Source organism: Euleptes europaea, chromosome 2, assembly GCF_029931775.1.
Source record: "Euleptes europaea isolate rEulEur1 chromosome 2, rEulEur1.hap1, whole genome shotgun sequence".
Classification (NCBI taxonomy): domain Eukaryota; kingdom Metazoa; phylum Chordata; class Lepidosauria; order Squamata; family Sphaerodactylidae; genus Euleptes; species Euleptes europaea.
In genome coordinates, this window is record NC_079313.1 from 68,917,302 (window position 1) to 68,937,933 (window position 20,632).

General features: G+C 41.4%; 1 protein-coding gene across 1 annotated transcript in view; it reads left to right on the top strand.

Moving 5' to 3' along the window:
- The window catches only part of USP24 (ubiquitin specific peptidase 24), a 112,033-nt gene that overhangs the window by 41,052 nt on the left and 50,349 nt on the right, over positions 1 to 20,632 (top strand). Inside the window, exons 17-29 of the mRNA XM_056844066.1 lie at positions 3,306 to 3,455; positions 3,849 to 3,980; positions 5,947 to 6,058; positions 6,289 to 6,365; positions 8,967 to 9,107; positions 9,311 to 9,364; positions 9,720 to 9,835; positions 16,535 to 16,601; positions 16,955 to 17,065; positions 17,316 to 17,414; positions 17,491 to 17,661; positions 18,874 to 18,959; positions 19,076 to 19,169. Coding sequence (XP_056700044.1) covers positions 3,306 to 3,455; positions 3,849 to 3,980; positions 5,947 to 6,058; positions 6,289 to 6,365; positions 8,967 to 9,107; positions 9,311 to 9,364; positions 9,720 to 9,835; positions 16,535 to 16,601; positions 16,955 to 17,065; positions 17,316 to 17,414; positions 17,491 to 17,661; positions 18,874 to 18,959; positions 19,076 to 19,169 — 1,410 coding nt within the window. The remainder of the gene's footprint in view (positions 1 to 3,305; positions 3,456 to 3,848; positions 3,981 to 5,946; positions 6,059 to 6,288; positions 6,366 to 8,966; positions 9,108 to 9,310; positions 9,365 to 9,719; positions 9,836 to 16,534; positions 16,602 to 16,954; positions 17,066 to 17,315; positions 17,415 to 17,490; positions 17,662 to 18,873; positions 18,960 to 19,075; positions 19,170 to 20,632) is intronic.

The window sequence follows — 20,632 nt, forward strand, 5'->3', positions numbered from 1 at the left end:
TTTTGGGGTAGAGCAGAGGACAAGTACGAGTAGCGCTGTTCTTAATGATGTGATTGGACTAAAGCCGAAAGGACGTTCAGTGGTTGACATGAATAGATGCAAAAGGAAAGTCCGAAGCTGTTCAACGCATATAATAGGAACATGGAATGTGAGAAGCATGAATCAGGGTAAGCTTGAAATTGTTAAACAAGAAATGGAACGTATGGACATTTCAGTCATGGGAGTAAGTGAATTAAAGTGGACTGGATTAGGACATTTTCAATCAGAAAATTACAAAGTGTTTTATTCAGGGAATGACAAAAAGAAGAAACGGAGTTGCTTTAATAGTGAGGCAAGATGTAGCAAAGGCAGTCAGGAGCTATAATGCAAAGTCTGACCAAATAATATCAATCAGACTTCAGGGAAAGCCTATCAACATAAGCATCATTCAAGTTTATGCCCCAACTACAGATGTGGATGAGGAAGAAATTGAAAGTTTTATGCCAGTGTTCAGGAAGAAATTGATCACACACCTAAACAAGATATGCTGATAATCATAGGTGATTGGAACGCGAAAGTAGGAAACAAAGCAGAATCAAATGTTGGCAGATTTGGGCTAGGAGCACGGAATGAAGCAGGAGAATGCCTCGTAGAATTCTGTGAAGACAACAATCTGTTCATTGCAAACACATGTTTCAGGCAACCAAATAGACAATTGTATACATGGACATCACCAGACGGCCGGTATAGAAATCAACTAGATTATATATTGGAAGCAGAAGATGGAGAAGCTCTATTATCTCGGCCAAAACAAGACCAAGAGCCAACTGTGGTACAAATCATGAATTGTTAATATCGAAAATCAAGAAAAAGCTTAAGAAAAACACCAAAACATTCATAGCACCAAAATACAATCTAAGCAATATTCCGGAAGAGTTTAAAGACCATGTAAGGAACAGATTTGCATTACTGAGTTCAAGTGAATGTAAACCTGAAGAACTATGGGTGGAAACTAGAGATATTATCAAGGAAGAATGTGCAAAGACTATTCATGTAGCCAAAAGAAAAGAAAAACCTTGATGGATGTCTGAGGAAACTCTTAAAATTGCCAGAGATAGACGAGAAGCAAAAGTAGAAGGTGACAGAAATAGAATCAAAAGTCTTAAGTGCAACGTTCCAGCAACTCGCACATAGAGGCAAAGAGACCTATTATAATAACCAGTGTAAAGAAATAGAAGAGAACAACACAAAAGGAAGAACAAGAGATCTGTTCCACAAGATTCAAGAAATCAAAGGGAAATTTAAAGCACGGTTAGGCATGCTGAAAGATCAGCATGAAAATACATTAACTGAACAGGACAAAATAAAGAAAAGGTGGGAACAATACACTGAAGAACTATACAGAAGAGATGAAAGGATAAAAGATTCTTTCCAAGAAGAATCTTTTGAAGAAGAACCTACAGTTTTAGAAAATGAAGTGAAAGCTGCATTGAGAGCAATCGGGAGAAACAAATCACCAGGAGCAGATGGGGTATCAATAGAGCTATTCCAAGACACAGAAACGGAGTCCATCAAAATCTTGACAAGAATATGCCAACAGATATGGAAAACAAAACAGTGGCCCACAGACTGGAAATGATCCATTTACATTCCAATTCCCAAGAAAGGAGACATCAGAGATTGCAGCAACTATTGGACCATCGCATTAATTTCTCATGCAAGTAAAGTGATGCTCAAAATCTTACAGCAAAGGCTGTTATCATATATGGAATGAGAAATGCCTGATGTTCAAGCTGGTTTCAGAAAAGAAAGAGGCACTAGAGATCATATTGCAAATATACGCTGGTTACTGGAACGTACGAGAGAATTTCAGAAGAAAATCAGCTTGTGTTTCATAGATTACAGCAAAGCTTTTGACTGTGTGGATCATGAAAAGCTATGGCTGGTTTTAAAGGAAATGGGTGTGCCACTACATCTGATCGTTTTGATGCACAACCTGTACTCTGGACAAGAGGCCACAATTAGAACAGTATATGGAGAAATGGAATGGTTTCCAATTGGCAAAGGTGTCAGACAAGGATGTATTTTATCTCCCTATCTCTTCAATCTATATGCAGAACATAATTAGGAAAGCTGGATTAGATTTAGATGAAGGTGGAGTGAAAATTGGAGGGAGGAACATTAATAATTTGAGATATGCTGATGACACTACATTATTGGCAGAAAATAGTGAAGATTTAAAACGACTACTGCTGAAAGTTAAAGGAGAAAGTGCCAAAGCAGGACTACAGCTGAACATCAAGAAAACAAAAGTAATGACTACAGGAGAATTACACAACTTTAAGGTTGACAATGAAGAAATTGAAATTGTTCAAGACTTTCTATTCCTTGGCTCCACCATCAACCAAAAGGGAGACTGCAGCCAAGAAATCAGAAGGAGATTGAGACTGGGAAGGGCAGCCATGAAGGAGCTAGTAAATATTTTGAAGTGTAAGGATGTGTCACTGGCCACCAAGACTAGATTAATTCATGCCATCATATTCCCTATTACTATGTATGGGTGTGAAAGCTGGACAGTGAAGAAAGCTGATAGGAAGAAAATAGATTCCTTTGAAATGTGGTGTTGGAGGAGAGTGTTACGGATTCCGTGGACTGCCAAAAAAACAAATCAGTGGGTTATAGATCAAATCAAGCTAGAAGCTAAAATTACTAAACTGAGGCTATCATATTTTGATCACGTCATGAGGCGACAAGAGTCACTGGAAAAGACAGTCATGCAAGGAAAAGTTGAGGGCAGCAGGAAAAGAGGAAGACTCAACAAGAGATGGATCGACTCAATAAAGGAAGCCACAGCTTTCAATTTGCAAGATCTGAGCAAGGCTGTCAAAGATAGGACATTTTGAAGGACTTTCATTCTTGGGTCGCCATGAGTCGGAAGCGACTTAGGCTAGATTAATACACATTTTATACAGATGGCACCTGACTATCCTGTTATACCTTAGGAAGGATATTCCAACTGTTGGTGCAGTGAACCATGGAATGGTAATATCAGGCCAACAACTAGCAGTGTTTTCATTTTTTCCCCACAGAGGGATGGAAACAGTAAGACAGGAAGAAGCATGAGAAAGCAACCAGAGAGGGGAAAAGGGAGGAAAGGGAAAAGAAAGGGAAGGGAGTGAATGGGAGAATGATGACAGCAGAAGAGAAACAAATTTAGGCCCTCATTGGCTATATGTGCAGGGGATAAAGAAGTGAATCGTCTATGCAAATATTGAACTCCTAAATGGTATTTCTCCCTTTAATACATCTTTTCCATTTTTGCTAAGAGCATTATTCAGGATCTGAAGAAAAACTTCGAGATAGTGAAATTGGTAACAGGAAGTTTAATAGCATGTCACCGATTGGCTGCCTCAGTGGCAGGTCCTGGGGGCCTGGCTGGAATAACATTAGTAGATGGACGATATACATATCGGGAGGTAAGTACTAATGTGCTATTAAAATCAGAACAGTTGGGGAAACTCCACATAAGAGTTAATGGCTTGGGTCTCATGGAGGATTTTCTGCCAACCCCTCCCCCCACCATGGCAGACCTCTGATGCCCCCACTGTTCCCTAGCAGCAACATTTCAGATGCCGTTTTAGACTGCAGCAGGAGGAGGGGGGTGAGGTGAGGAAGTTGCTTTCTGGGGATGAAAATACCTTCCATCCGCAGAAATCACTAGTGGATCCAAGCCAATGTCTTAACAGATGGTTATTAACCTACGTTATACATAGAAAATAAGTCATACATATTTTTATAAATTGTATAAATTTTAAAGCCCCTCTTGAGAGAGACTCAATTAAAACCAGTTGCTTTCATTCTCTTTTCAGTATTTAGAAGCACACTTGAAATTTCTGGCATTTTTCCTTCAAGAAGCCACCCTCTACTTGGGATGGAATCGTGCTCGAGAAATCTGGGAATGTCTTGTGACTGGCCAGGATGTTTGTGAATTAGATCGAGAGGTGAGATCCTTTCAAATAGAGTGGGGAATAAAATTCCTATGTAAGTTTTTCTTATATTAATGTAGCACCTATTGTTCTTATGGTAATATAGCACCTATGTACTTTTAGTAATGAAATGCATCCTGAATTAGCACAATAATGAGGTTTCCTGGGTCCAGTTTCACTCAGGCTTTTTTTTTCCCATGAGGAAAGTATCCCTCAGTCTGCCATTTTGACTGATTGTTATACATCTTAAATTGATTCTGTGTTGAGGTAGTCAAGGGCTGAAATCTGGATTTATTAGTAAAAAAAAATTATGCAATTAAACTTGTAGCAAAATTAAGTTGCTACGTTCAGCCATAGTTGCTATGTCATTGACTGTGGTATAAATATTACCTGAAGTCTGACAATTGTACTAATAAGTTTTTCTTGAATCATTAGCATCCACAAAAGCAATGTTAGTATGTATAATTGCTAAACACATCAAAACAAACAATAATAAATTCTTTAAGTATATTAGGAGTAGGAAACCAGCTAGGGAAGCTGTTGGACCATTGGATGACAATGGGAGTAAAGGAACTCTTAAGTGAGGATAAAGCGATTGCTGAAAAACTAAATGAATTCTTCTCATCTGTCTTCACTGTTGAAGATACAGGGCAGATTCCTTCTCCTGAACAGAGATTTTGGAGAGGGGAAAATGAGGAACTGAGGCAAATAGTGGTAACAAGGCAGGAAGTCTTAGAACGTCTAGACAAACTGCAAACTAACAGTGAAGTAGCCAGGTTTGCAGATGACACCAAATTATTTAGGGTGGTTAAAACAAAATCGGACTGTGAAGAGCTCCAGAAGGATCTCTGCATACTGGAAGAATGGGCATTAAAATGGCAAATGAGATTCAATGTGAGTAAGTGTAAAGTGATGCATATTGGGACAAAAAATCCCAACTTCACATATACACTGATGGGATCTGTGCTGGCAGCGACAGACCAAGAAAGGGATCTTGGAGTGGTAGTGGATAGCTCAGTGAAGATGTCAACCCAGTGTGCGGCTGCCGTAAAAAAGGCAGATTCCATGCTGGCCATAATTAGACGAGGAATAGAGAATAAAACTGCTGATATCATACTGCCCTTGTACAAATCTATGGTGAGACCACACTTGGAATACTGTGTACAGTTCTGGTCACCACACCTAAAAAAGGATATTGCAGAGCTTGAGAAGGTGCAGAAAAGAGCAACCAAAATGATTAGGGGACTAGAGCAACTGTCCTATGGAGAGCGGTTAAGACGCTTAGGGCTGTTTAGCTTGGAAAGAAGGCGGCTGAGGGGAGACATGATAGAGGTCTATAAAATTATGCATAGTTTGGAGAGAGTGGACAGGGAGAAGTTTTTCTCCCTCTCCCATAATACTAGAACACGGGGTCATCTGCTAAAGCTGGAGGGTGAGAGATTCAAAACAGATAAAAGGAAGTATTTTTTCACACAACGCATAGTTAAATTGTGGAACTCCCTGCCCCAGGATGTGGTGATGGCTGCCAGCTTAGAGGGCTTTAAGAGGGGAGTGGACATATTCATGGAGGAGAGGGGTATTCATGGCTGTTAGTTAGAATGGATACGAGTCATGCTGCATACCTATTCTCTCTAGTATCAGAGGAGCATGCCTATTATTTTGGGTGCGGTGGAACACAGGCAGGATGGTGCTGCTGCACTCGTCTTGTTAGTGGCTTCCTAGAGGCACCTGGTTGGCCACTGTGTGAACAGACTGCTGGACTTGATGGGCCTTGGTCTGATCCAGCAGGGCCTTTCTTATGTTCTTATAATGGTGAGGACAAAATGAGCGGAGAGAACCATGTACATAATTCCGAGCATCTTGGAGGAAGGGTGGGATAAAAATGTATTGATCAAATCTACAGTGCAACAGTTATTATACATAGGGTAAAGTTCTATATAAAAACACAGAGTGTGAACCGAGTTCCATACTTCATTCACAGATGTGTTTTGAATGGTTTACAAAAGGACAGCATGACCTTGAGAGCGATGTGCAGCAGCAACTCTTTAAAGAAAAAATTCTTAAACTGGAGTCCTATGAAATTACTATGAATGGTATGTAAGTATTTTTGTTCCCCCAGAGTTCAGAAAGAAAAACAATATATGTTTGTCAGCTATTTTGAAATACAGCTGGTACCATTTTTCAATACTACCTGTTTCAGAGGCTAATGAGTTCTGGCCCACTTCCCATTGACCTGAAAGCATTTGTTTTGTAAACCATATTTTGATGCTTTATGTTAAATAAAAATAGCAGATTTCCTTTAAAATTTTAATTTTTAAAACAGGTTTTGGTTTGTTTAAGACCTTTTTTGAAAACGTGAACCTCTGTGATCACCGATTGAAACGACAAGGAACTCAACTGGTAAGCAGTTTTCCTTTGCTCCAGCTTGCAGTTCATAATTCAGCTGACAAGTTTGCTTTGAGAAACTAGTGGGTGTTACAGTAGTAGTGATGGAGGGTGGCAATATTAGATGCTGGATCTCATATGTCTAAGTAAATGAATTTGTCCTAAGACTACATGGGTTTGAGGGTTCAAACCATTTTTAAGGTCTCTTGGCCATACCGTTCCAACCATTAAATTTGCACTTATTCTGTTCTTCTGCTTAGTGATTGTATTTTTAGTGTGTAAAAGACAAATGATCTTAAACTTTGCTATTTTAATGTTGTTTTAAAATAATAAAAATATTCAGATTTGAGCCAGCATGGTGTAGAGGTTAAGAGCAGTGGTTTGGAGCGGTGGACTCTGATATGGAGAACCGGGTTCAATTCCCCACTCCTCCACATGAGTGGCGGAGGCTAATCTGGTGAACCGGGTAGGTTTCCCCACTCCTACACAAGAAGCCAGCTGGGGGACCTTGGGTTAGTCATAGCTATCTCAGGGCTCTCTCAGCCCCACCTACCTCACAGGGTGTCTGTTGTGGGGAGGGGAAGGGAAGGTGATTGTAAGCCGGTTTGATTCCTCCTTAAGTGGTAGAGAAAGTTGACATATAAAAACCAACTCTTCTTCTTCCATTGAGATATAGTGGATAGTGCTGGACTTGGCCAGAGACACCTAGCTAAACCATATTGTTCACTTGGTGACTCTCGATTAGCCACTGTCTCATTGGTATCACATGGTGTTTAAGGTAAAACATGCACTCAAAGAAGGATACAATCTCAATGAGATTTTGAAAAGGCACTGGGCTGCTTATGAAAGTGGTCTGCTAATGTGACTTACAGCCATAATGATTCTTTTGGCACTGCTGAACAAAACTGCTTTTAAGCTGGGGGTGTTAGTTTTAGTTTAGTTTTTTCTAAACTATTATAGTTCCGACTGTCTTACTTCTGTAAACTATGTTAAGAATTTAGTTTAAACAGAGAATTAACCAGAAATCCTTGTTCCTATCAGCAAAATATACTACTTCACCAGTGGAAAGTCTCTTTGCCCATCAGGTTGTGTCAGTTAACTTGGTCTTCGGAGAGAATAACTGTGCAATCCTGTGAAGAGTTACTCCAGTCCATGGCCATTGAGGTCAGATGGCCTCAGATGACAGTAACTCTGCATAGGATTCCTCTGTTCTGTAGACAGTAACTTGTAGAATCTGTAATAGGTATTCATCAGCAATTCCTGTTAACACGCAATTCAAAATTTTGTATAACTACGGAACTGGCTGGCACAATATAGATGGATTACATGACAGGTGAATCTTGCTAATTGGTAGGTAGGAGCATATTGCCCAACCTCCTGTGTGGCAGTCATGTAGGAGGAAGATGATTAGAAATTTATGCATGGTATTTTTTTATTAGTGTGTGCCATAATGGCCTGTTACAGTGAGCCTAACCCACCTCTATGCTTAATATGGAATCCACTCCCGCTCCAGAGATGCATGGGCTCTTCCATCAAAAGAAGGCTTCAAACTTGGTTGAACCAAGTGATAGATACCACTAGGGTTGCTGACAGGTCTGCAGAAGAGTGTCCTACCCTTTTAATAGAGGCTTAATGTGTGGAGATGGGAAGTTGAAGCTCTTCTTAACATTCCATTAAGCCTCTATTTAAGGGGTCAAACATTTTTTTCTCCAGGCAATTGGCAACTTTAGATACAAGCCATTGTAATTGAAATAGATGGCAGAGCAAGAGTTTGGACAAAGGTCAAGAATAGCCTCTGCCCAGAATGGGACTGTCAGTCAAATCAAACTTGATCCTACTTCAGTAGTTTCACTTGTCTGTTTGCTTCCAGTCATAATTCAAAGTGTTGTTTATTACATTTAAAGGCCTTTACTGTCTGACCGGCTGTTGGACTTCATTGGGGGGCATTTTCTGTAATGGGGCTCGGTACTAGGGAATGACATGTCAGAGAGGATGCAGGGGGCACCTTTCCTAGTTTTTGGAAGGCATGCAAGACTGTTCCCTTTCTGAGCGCTTGCTATGGAGTGTAAAATCATTGCTCAGGAAAGTTTTTACAATTCTGTTTTAACATATGTTTTGTGTGGTAATCGTTGGATATGATTTTTTACTTTTCTATTGCAACTTGATGCCTAGTGAAGTTGCCTTGGGTCTGAGGAGAATGTTGGGATATAAATATTTTGAAAAAGAAGAGTTGGTTTTTATACCCCGCTTTTCTCTACCTTGAAGGAGTTTCAGAGGAGATTACAATCCACCTTCCCTTCCCCTCCCCACAGCAGTCACCTTGTGAGGTAGGTGGGGCTGAGAGAGTTCTGAAAGAATTGTGACTGGCCCAAAGTCACCCAGCAGGCTTCATGTGGAGGAGTGGGGAATCAAACCTAGTTCTCCAGATTAGAGTCCACCACTCTTAACCACCTCACCACACTGGCATACATGAAGGAAGAGGGTGATCCCAACAGTAAAGCTGCCTACTAGTAATTGTTGGGGAAAGGAAATGACTAGCTAAAAAAAATAAACAGTTTTAACAGTATATTGTATTTTAATATGTTAAATCAGTGCTTTCCCCCCCTTTTTATATAGCATGTAGAAAAACTGGAATTAATCGGAATGGATTTTATTTGGAAAATTGCAATGGAGTCACCTGATGAAGAAATCGCTAATGAAGCAATTCAGTTGATAATAAACTACAGTTACATTAATCTAAATCCTAGATTGAAAAAGGTAAGCGCCCTGAATAGTTGAGTGTACAATTATAGCTATACCAATGCTAGAAAACGAGATGAAGTAACAAACTTACATTTGTTGAGCAATCAATTTACTGTCTCTCCCTCAACCTCACTCATTCTTAAGTTTACTAGTTTATGTGATTAGACCTGTTAATTTTGAAAGGTTTTAAAAATATTTTTACTATTTATTTTTTTCAGGATTCCGTATCGCTCCATAAGAAATTTATTGCTGATTGTTACACAAGATTAGAAGTAAGAGGCAGCCTTATTTCTTAAATATTTTTGCTGGTATGCTTTGTATTTTTCAAAGATAATTGTGAGTGAATTTCCAAATGTTTCACCTTGTGTTCCATAAAAGCCACCTTCTTGAATGAAGCATATTTATACAATGAATATTTATAGACACTGGCCAGTTATTAAACCGTGCCTATCTCTTGCAACCAGGAACTATGCTTGTTAAACATTCTTATTGCTAATAACATATATCAAGTCTAGATAACAGCCATTCAGCTTGTTGCATATTCCCACTGCTGAATAACTTGCCCACCTTGATAGTAACCACTTTGCTCTAAAAATAGTAAAAGGTCTTTTTTTCCCCCCATCCTAGGCAGCCAGTTCAGCTCTTGGTGGCCCAACACTGACACATGCAGTAACCAGAGCTACCAAAATGTTAACAGCAACTGCCATGCCTACAGTGGCAACATCTGTCCAGTCTCCCTACAGGTAAGCTTACGTTTAAGCTTGGGTGCACTGAACCACCATGTGAGTAGTAGAAACATATAGCGAGCTGTAGCGCAGTCAGTAGCAAGAAAGGCAAGAAACTGAAAGGTTTCACTTGCCCTGACATACGGACAAGTACACAAACCAGTGCAATTTCCAGATTGCCCTAATGGACCACACCACCATTCTCCCCTTTGTCCTTGGGCACTGGAGTTCTGATCAGTCTGGAGAATAGTAATCATTTGCAGGACTGGCTCATTCTTACCTTTGACTGTTACTCACCACCCTTTACCAGAGAACTCTTGAATCCTAGAATTCAGTGTTCTGCATATTGCATGTGTCATATTCTAGAAAAATGAGTCCCAGTTTCCAAAAATTAAGGCAGCACTCGAATAAGGCTACTGTTTTTACCTCGCGGTGACTCAGTTTGCTGGGCAAAAACTGGGATAAAACTGTATTAAGGGACTTTTGCTGAAAATGAAGCTTCTCCTCTGAGGCTCGGGCATCTTGTAGCTGTGGGTTATTGTCCACGCCCTATCTGGGGAGGCAGGACCAAAATTGATTTCCTGCTGCCCCTATCGGAACACTAACCCCCTGCACCTCAGTCTTTTGTCCTGCCTAGTGGGGAGAGCAGTGATTTTCACAGCTCTGTGTGTTTAGGCTTAGGAATAGGAGATCTATTTATCTTTGCCCTTAATTTCTTCCTCAGCCCTCCAACCCATTCCTTACCCGCCCGCCCTAACCTCCCCGGTGTCGTTTCGGTCCCCTTAGTCTTAGGATCGGGAAGGAAAGTGGGGGAGAATGGCGGACGCCATTTTGAGGAGAGAAGGTTTCTCCCAGATACCGGGCAGACTATAGAAAGGGCTCCTGGAACCAGAATAGGTCCTTTCGGAAAGGGGGGAAGTTCCAGAGACAAGGCCAGAACAGACCAGACAAAGGGGACAAGTTCCCCAAAACCAACAACTCCCAGTGACTTACTGGGAATAGGGGGGAGACTCCAGGCCTTCAGCCACATATGGGCCAAATCCAACCCGGATTCATGGGTATCCCAGATAATTTCCCAGGGATACCTCCTGGAGTTTTCTTCCCTACCTCGGGATCGCTTCCTTTCCTCCCCCTTGCTCCTACAACAGGAGAAAAGGGCCAGAACCACCAGAGCCATTCACCATCAGCTGCAAATAGGAGCCGTGGAGAAGGTCCCTGCCCCAGAGAGGGGGCTTGGGGTTTACTCCATCTTTTTCACGGTTCCTAAGAAAAACGGGGACTGGAGGGCCATCCTCAATTTAAAGTACATAAACAGGAGGATGAGGCGAAAACATTTCCGGATGGAAACGTTAAGATCCATCGTGGAGTCCCTCCAGCCTCAGACATTCATGACAGCGGTGGATTTGGCAGAGGCCTACCTCAAATGTCCTCATCCACGTCCTCATCCACCCTACCCACAGGAGGTTCATTCGGTTCACCCACGGCCACGACCATTATCAGTTCAGGGCCCTCCCCTTCGGATTGGTTTCTGCCCCCCGGGTATTCACCAAGACCCTGGTGACCGTTATAGCCACCCTCAGACAGGAGTCCATCCAGGTACACCCGTACCTGGATGACATCCTGATCTGTGCGCAATCCAGGGAACAATCCCGGGCTCACACCACCAGAGTGGTACAGATCCTTCAGGACCATGGGTATTTAGTGAACTTCGAGAAAAGTTCCCTCAGTCCCTCACAGACCTTGGTGCATCGGGGAGTCTGTATAGACTCTCAGACAAATACCTTAACCCTATCCCAAGAACGGGTAGAAAAGATTGTCCTTCTGGCGTCGTCTGCCGCCAAGTCCACGTCGGTCAGACTGATGTCCCTAGCGAAACTATTAGGGCACATGATCTCGTGCATAGCGGTGGTGCCCTGGGCCAGACTCCACTCCAGACAGTTGCAGTGGCTACTTCGTCCACATCAAGAAGATGTGGGAAGAAGAGGGACAGACTCATCCCATTACCTATCAAGGTCCGCAGAAGCTTGCACTGGTGGGCATCCAGAGACAATCTAACCAAGCCCTCACAATACCTGCACGAGGACCCTCTCCAGCTGTTCACGGATGCCAGCCTGGAGGGGTGGGGAGCCACTCTCAATGGCCAGATTGCCCAGGGGAGCTGGTCCGCTCAGGAGTCGACTCAGCACATCAACTTGCTGGAGCTAAGAGCAGTGAGACTGGCTCTACTATACTTCTCAGCGGACCTTTGCGGCCACCACGTCCTGGTCAGGACGAACAGTACAACTACCAAGGCCCACCTGAACAAGCAGGGGGGCACGAGGTCAACTGTGTTGCATCAGGAAGCAGACTGTTCCAGTGGGCCCAGTTCAGGGTCCTGTCACTCCGAGAGGAACACATAAAGGGCACCCTCAATGTGGAAGCCGACTGGCTGAGCTGGCAACAAGTAAACGAAAGGGAGTGGTCCTTAGACCAGGACTCCTTTTGTCTCATCACTCAAAGATTTGGTCTTCCAGAGGTCGATTTGTTCGCCTCGTCAGGCAATTCCAAACTTCCAAGATTCTTCTCGAGATACTTCCACCCAGGTGCAGAGAGAATCAACGCCCTTCTCAATCCTTGGCCGAGGGCTGTCCTATACGCCTTCCCACTCCTGCCAATTATTCCAAAGGTCCTTCGCAAGGTTCAGACGGAAAAAGCCAACGTACTCCTAGTGGCCCCGTTTTGGCCTCGCCATCCATGGTTTGCCACCCTACGAAGATTAGCAGTTCAAGAACCATGGAGGATTCCGGTGCAGTGGGGTTTCCTCTGCCAGGGCCCCCGATCCATCCAGAACCCCACTGGTTCTGCTTGACCGTTTGGCACTTGAAAGGATGAGCCTTGTCAAACTGGGTTACTCTGCAGAGGTTGTGAACACCATACTCGAAGCACGCAGACCTGCGACCCGCCGTATATATTCCGCATCTTGGAAGGCGTTTGTTAGATGGGCGTGTAGAAAGAAGTTCAACCCTCTTCAACCAGGAGTCAGCAACATCCTGGGGTTCTTACAGGAGAGAGTGTAACTAAACTTGCCAGTTTCTACTCTGCGTCGACAGGTTGCGGCCATAGCAACAGTGATTCCTCTGTTGGAGGGAGTGGCAATATCCAAGCATAGACACATCGTCTCCATTCTAAAGGGAGTGTCCCAGACTCGACCCTCTACCATTCACCGGTTCCCTACCTGGAACCTTAACGTCGTTCTCAAGGCCCTAACGAAGGAACCCTTCGAGCCCCTTAGGACAGTCCCTCTGAGGATTCTTAGGATGAAAGCACTCTTCCTCGTTTCCATCACGTCGGCTTGACACGTCTCGGAACTGCGAGCCCTGCCATCCGTCAGGGCCTTTGCATTTTTCACAGGGATAAGGTGGTTTTAAGACCAGACCCTACCTTCATCCCCAAGGTTAACTCCCCTTTTCATCGCGGTCAGGACATTTCTCTACCATCGTTCTGTCCAAAGCCGTCTTGTCCAAAGGAGCGATCTTGGCACTCTCTCGACCTGCGTAGAGCCTTGCGCATCTTCATTGTTAGAACATCAGATCTGAGGAGAATGGACTACTTGTTCATTAATATTTCCAATCCTAACAAAGGTCTCAGAATGTCAGCGGCATCCATCAGCTATGCCTTAAAGACCACAATCGTAGAGGCATACAAAGCCTCGGGGGTTCCTATTCCTCAGGGAATTACGGCTCATTCACTGCGCAGCGCCTCTACATCAGCAGCATTTGACAAGCAGTCTCCAGTCGACGAGATTTGCCGTGCAGCCACGTGGTCGAATGTATCAAAATTCGTCAAGCATTACAAAATCAGTACATGGTCATCGGCACAGGCGGCATTTGGCCGCAGGATGTTGCAGCACGTTGTGGGGGAAAGCACGTAACCCACCCTGATGGGAGCTCTTATAGGTCCCACATCTATAAGATGCCCTTCGCCTCAGAGGATTACGGAGCCTTGACTACTTACCGTGAGGGCTCCTTCTCTTCTGAGGCGAAGGGCATCTTGCCCACCCGGGCGAAGAGTCAAGTCAACGTGCTATCGACCATACCTTCAGAAGACAGTCAGTTTCAGACCTAGGTTCTGGTCTCAATACCTGTCTGACAAGTTATAGCAAAATTCCTTCCTGTGTTTATTGGTTAATGTTACGGTTTGCTCTATTATACCCTGTTTATTCCTGTCTAAGAGCTAGGCAAGCCTGTGACTGAGGTGCAGGGGGTTAGTGTCCTGATAGGGGCAGCAGGAAATCAATTTTGGTCCTGCCTCCCCAGATAGGGCGTGGACAATAACCCACAGCTACAAGATGTCCTTCTCCTCAGAAAAGAAGGAGCCCTCGCGGTAAGTAGTCAAGGCTCCGTTCTTCATAACTTTTTGCAACATATACATGTTCAGTTTAATATGTGAGTAATGTCATATCAGCGGCTGTCTGTTTTACTCACCCTGCTTAATTTCATTGGCTCAAGTGGAGCAGTGGGGTGGAACTAAAAGAGTAAAGATGTTGCATGATGTATCCTCCTTTTGACACAAGGTACCAGAGAGGAGAGGATTAGCTGCTGTGCTCGGTGGCAGTCACACAGTTTCCCTAATATGTTGACTACTGTGATGGAAAACAGGAGTAGCAAAGCGTCCAGAAACCCTGCATTCAGCATAGCTTTTCCAGATGATGCAGGGTCATCTCTATTTATCCCCTGATGGTAAAAACCTATTTCAAAGGCCTGCCGTTCATTTTACAGATAAAATTGCACAGGTCAGCTAAAACTCAAACACTAGAAACCTGACAGGTTTACAGATAGGTTACATCTATCAAGAGATGTAAAATTTCCAGACATTTTGAAGCTGTGGAGGGAAAAAACTGGATTTCTTTTTCAGAAAAGGAAATTTTGGGGAAACGGGTAATATGCTGCATATATTTCAATATCAAACTTGAGCTTCTTTGATTGATCAACATAAAATACATCATTTATAAATTAGCATATAAAATTGTACTATTTGGTGTATTTATGGAATTTAAAATTATAAATATCTTCATTGCAAGTATACCAAATACTTGAGAAAGGGTTGCAAACTGCTGCTGCACCTTAGCATATGAATCTTTAATTTTTGACATCTGAAGGTACGAAAAAAATAAAAGGTAAATGTAGAAATAATTTTTGTAGTAAAAGAAAAAATATATTATTTGGACAGAAATCCTCACAGTCACAATAGATAGAACTGCCAGCATGTTTGGATATTAACTTTATAAAAACACTGAACTCTTAAAAAATGTATAATCATTAAATATATTATCATTTATTAATTATTGCCATAATTATTACATTTAAACGAAAAAATCTTGCAAATAATGTATATGTCTACAGTATATGTGGTTTTTTCCAGTGCTTCCCCAAATTTCCATGTTTTTTCATTGCAAAAATTGAGAAAGCCCTCAATGTGTTACATTTGAAATGAGTGAAATGCTTTATTAGATGAGGTTTTTTTCAGTCAAAAGAGAAATATTTCATAGGTAGTTTTTCCCCAGTGCTCCTCAAAAACCTCCAGTTTTTCCATTGAAAAAATTGGGGGGAAACTAAGAAGAAAACAGAAACAAACTTTTTGCTAATGTTATGGGGGGGTTGGGCCATCACATTTCAATCAATATCAGATTGTTGTGTTGTGTAGTCACTTGTTTAGTTGGTTAAGGTTTCATGATTGCAGCCTGAGAATGTGGACAAGACGCAAAGAGCAGAGCACCTTCACCCATCCATGCCTAACCTTGCCTTTCATGGTTTATAGCATCTCACTGAAGGGCAGGATCTAGCTAGAGCTAGGGGGTACTTCCTTAAAAATAAATATAGTTTCCATCCTTGTAAAGGCAATTGCAATGGCGAGGTCCCTTCCTAAGTGATTTGAACAGCTATCAGCTGGTATTTAAAAAAATAAACAGCTGGGTCAAAGGGGACATGAAAAGTAGGAAGTATTAGGAAGAAATGTAATTGATGAACAACTGAATTGGGGCCAACTGAGGTAGAATAGTATTATCAAATTAGCAAAACCTGAGGATCCCCACCATTAGGGATTTTAACTTGTGAATAGTCTCCATATTTTTCTTTGTAGAGTTTAATTTAACATAATTACATTTCATTTTGTACTACTTGCATTTCATTGCCCCTTTGACCTTGTTGTTTATTTTTTCATACTGCCAGCATAAAGTGAGGGTCTACTCATTACATCTGCAGAAGTGGCCTCTAGTCCACCATAGTTTATTCCAGAAATTTTGAACCAGATAGAGGGCTTGTTCTACAGTGGCGCTTATTTACAGAACTTTCTCTACACAACTGTTTGCTTTTAGTGTTAGGCAGGATTTCACCTGGTTTCTTTGTCCATGGTTTTAACTGTCCTTCTTCCATTCTTGTTTTTTTCTTTAAACTGGTAGCTTTAGTGGGTTATCTGCTTTATTGTTTCGTTATAGCGTTAATTGTATATAATGATCCAGTGGACCTTGGCTGTAAGCTTCTTGTAAGTTTCAACAAAGGATGTTGCAGGGTATAAACGCTTTAATCAACAGTCCCTTAAATGTAGAATGTCGGGGCTGTATATCTCCTGATGGTAAAAGACTGTTTACCTTTTGTGTCATGTTGGCTGCTGGCCTGTAAGAACTGGATTGGGACTTTCTTCAACCCTTTGCCACTTATATTTTTTGTCTACAATCTGCAGGTCAACGAAACTTATAATAATTGAGAGGCTGCTGCTGTTGGCAGAACGCTATGTCATCACTATAGAGGTAAAGAGAAGTTACATTGGTACCATACCCTTTTAGTTAAATCTAGCATGTGATCAGGAATGGCTTTGGATCTGGGTGGTCAGAGTTCAAGTTTCATCTCTGTCAGACATGTTGTATCTCTTTAAGTAAGTCAGCCCCCTGAGTTTAAAAGACAAATTTGCCTCACAAAATGCCAGTAAAAATAGCCATATTTTTAAAAACACTCTCCTATTAAAATGCTACAAAATTAATATTCCTAGTAATTGTCCCAATATAGTTGTTACCGCATTTAAGGCCATTTTGAATTTAAATTCTTCCTCCAATTTGTTAAATAACATGGTCCAACTTTCCTTTTTACTACTTTCTCTCCATAGGACCTTTACTCTGTTCCTCGAACTATTCTACCTCATGGTGCCTCCTTTCATGGACATCTTTTAACACTTAATATTACATATGAGTCTACCAAAGATACCTTTACAGTAGAGGTATGCTTGCACAATTTTGCTGTGTGTTTTTGTTTAATCTGCATACTTTTAGGGATGTAAAATCTCTCAAGTAGAAAAGATGATTGGGTGTGGAGTGTAGCATGTCGCAGAATCGGGATTTGCGATTGAATGAGATTTGGGTAGTAATTCATAGAACAGTTATGTGCTCTGGCCTGTCATGTGTCACTGGCTTTGAGCTGAAATTAAGAACAGGGGTCCTGAATGAACCAGACTTAACTTTATTTTACAGGCTCATAGCAATGAAACCATAGGGAGTGTCAGGTGGAAGATAGCAAAGTTGTTGAATTCTCCTGTGGACAACATTCAGATATTTGCAAATGACAGTTTGGTAAGTTAATAAAAATATCCTGTATATTCCAAATCTGTGTGTATTGCTAAGACTAAGAAAGACATTTATATTTCAGTTAACAGTGAATAAAGATCAAAAACTACTACACCAGTTGGGTTTTTCTGATGAGCAAGCCCTTACTGTGAAGACATCAGGAAGTGGCACCCCATCAGGGAGCTCTGCAGATTCCTCCACTAACTCCAGCAACAGTAGTAATGTCTTCAGCTCATCCTATGCAATGGAACAGGTACAGAATGAGGGGCTGAAAGGCAGCTTTTCTCCCACCTTTTAAAGTAATTTTCATGGTGCCGTCAAATAGAATTGGTTTCTTTTCTTACTGAAAAGTGCTTTTCAGTGTTTCTGTTCTTGCCCTGTGATTCATTTCCAGCTGCTCTAATTGCATGAAAAAGACTGTTACAGGCCTTCCAAGTAGCACACTGCATCAGGGGTGTCAAATTCATTTTGTTACAAGAGCCGGATATGACATAAATGTCACTTGGTTGGACCGGGTCAAGCCTTGCCAACCTAGATTGGGACCGGGGGTGGTGGCTGGCTCACGAGCCAGATAAGAGCTCTCGAGGGGCCAGAACCGGCCTGCGGGCTTTATATTTGACACTTCTGCACTACATGGTTGCTTTATAAGGCTGATCTCATGGCTCTCTGCATATTCATATTAAAAAATGCACTGAATTTATAACTGGAAGAATTTTGCTTAGCCACTCACTGCCAGAAATTGTAAGTCAAATCCTTTCACAAAGGATAACTGCAATAATTTCTCCATTTGTAAATTTAAGAAAAAAGCTCAGAGAATGAAGCTTGCAGATGAACTGGAAAGATGGACTGTGAAGTAGTTCTGTGGGCAGTTTTTTGATGTAAACTCCTAATGTTTTGTACTTCTGAGTTAAGATATTTGGCAAAGTGAACAGAAAGGGCAAACACACAAATCTGTTCCTTACTTTTAATTTTGGTTTGCTCAAGCTAGGAGACTTAAGTAGTCCTTTGAGAAATGAATGCATTTTAATTGTTTTATATGGTTAACTGTAAACAGAAATTTTAATAACGCACCTGTGTTATCAAACTAGATTTTGGGAGATATATTTGGAGTTGGGACTGCTGATGTGCAGTTATTTCTTAGTCATGCTTAATCACCCAGCTGGATATTCCAAAATCTAAGCATTTGTGGACTCTGCCATTTGCTTGAAAATGTCTAAAAATTATTTGACAGTGCGAAAGTCTTAACTACTTTGTCAGAATTTGATATTAGCCTGACAGAGCTTGGTATGCACAGGGAAGAGATAAACAGGTGTAAGTATTAACATTGCTGCCTTGCACTGGAAACAGATGATGCCCCTAGTTCAGATTTTAAATTTAGGTTGCTCACTTAAAAATAGAAAACCATATAAATCGCTTAAGAGGTTCCAGGGGGGAAAAACTAATTGTGTGTGTTCTTAATCCTCAGGAAAAATCCCTCCCTGGAGTAGTAATGGCTCTGGTGTGTAATGTATTTGACATGCTTTACCAGCTTGCTAATCTAGAGGAGCCAAGGTAAGCAATGCATTGCGCTGCAGAATCCTTATGCTGCTAAGGCATTTATAAAAGTACAGATTCCGTTCCAGTTATAGCTAAGTGTGCTCTGTCTCCTTTTGTATCTCACTCTCTAGGATAACTTTGAGAGTAAGGCGGCTTCTTTTGTTGATTCCTACTGATCCAGCTATTCAAGAAGCTCTTGATCAGCTAGATTCTTTAGGACGAAAGGTATTTGTTTTTGTGCTACTTCCCATATAAAATCAGAACTCTATAGACGTACTGATATTTGTCATTTGAACTGAAAGTTTTGTGATAGAATCAATCAATACCCTACCTAAATGACCTGGATGGCTTGAATTACTAAAATAATTTATAACCAAAACAAAAAACTACTGAAGCTCTCTAAATATTTTGGAGTCAATTGTGAACAATCACCGGTTAACTTAAATTCATTTTTAATATTGAGAGTAGTGTTGTACATTAATCTTGGGAAATATAAAGTGCTGTGCTCACCATACAAGTTTTTTCCTTCTAGGGACCCTCGCAGCATAGCTAATGTGCTTACCTCCATCACTATGAGGGCAGGAAAATAGTGCAGTGTTAGCACAACCATATATTAGCTTCATGTAGCTTAAAAGATGCTGCAGAATCTGTTGCCCTTAATGGGCTTCTTTTTAAGCCATGAGCTCATGTAACCCTTTGCTATCATGCAAGTCCTTAGCCCTGTTGAGACAGAATCCTATGTTGTGTAGAGTATTATTGTCTATAGTAATCTTGTACAAGCAGTTATAGAGCATTTGGACTAACTACGTGTAAGGTATTGGCAAACTGGAATGAGACCTTCTTAGTTGCCTCAGCTGAACTTACAAGTCTGTTTCTTAGATTCAGTCTGCATGTTTAAATGGGTTATAGAAGGTGACTTGGAACACAGACAGGACAGTGCTGCTTCAGTTGTCTTGTTTGTGGGTTTCCTAGAGGCACCTGGTTGGCCACTGTGTGAATAGACTGCTTGACTTGATGGACCTTGGTCTGATCCAGCGTGGCCTTTCTTATGACTTTCATTCACTGCACCCACAGAATTGGTACATGGAAACAAAGCCCTGTTTCCCTTTTTTTTACCCTCTTTGAAATATGGACAGTGCTGATGATTGCAATAATTTCTACAGTAGAATTAGCCCTGTATGAACATATATACCTATGTGGTTTTATGGGCTGTAGTTGTTATAGTTAAAATTACAGTTATAGATGTAGATGGAAATGCTGGTTATTTTCCTTCACAGGCAAGTAGACTCTTAGAACTTACAACACTTATAAGGTATACAAAAAGGGGAGCTAAGAACACTGTGTGCTTTGTTTGGTGGTCATTCTTGTTGAATATTTTGAGCAGCCTGGTTTAAATCTTGCTGCTGAATTTTTTTGCTTTTCACTCTCTAAATACAGTTACTTTTTAAAAGAAACTGCTTGATCCAATTCCAGGCTGCATAAAATCGGTATGGGTTAGGGAGCATATTCAGTTGGTCTCAATTTTTAAATAAAGAGATATAGATTATAGAACAATGATAAACAAAAATTCTGTTAAATTGTTTGGGGCTCAGAAAAAGGTAAATGGCAGTTTTCAGGTGCTAGCAAAATGTCCAACTGGGGAATTTCATGGTATGGGAAGCTCAGGACTCCTGGAAATGCTTGCAATG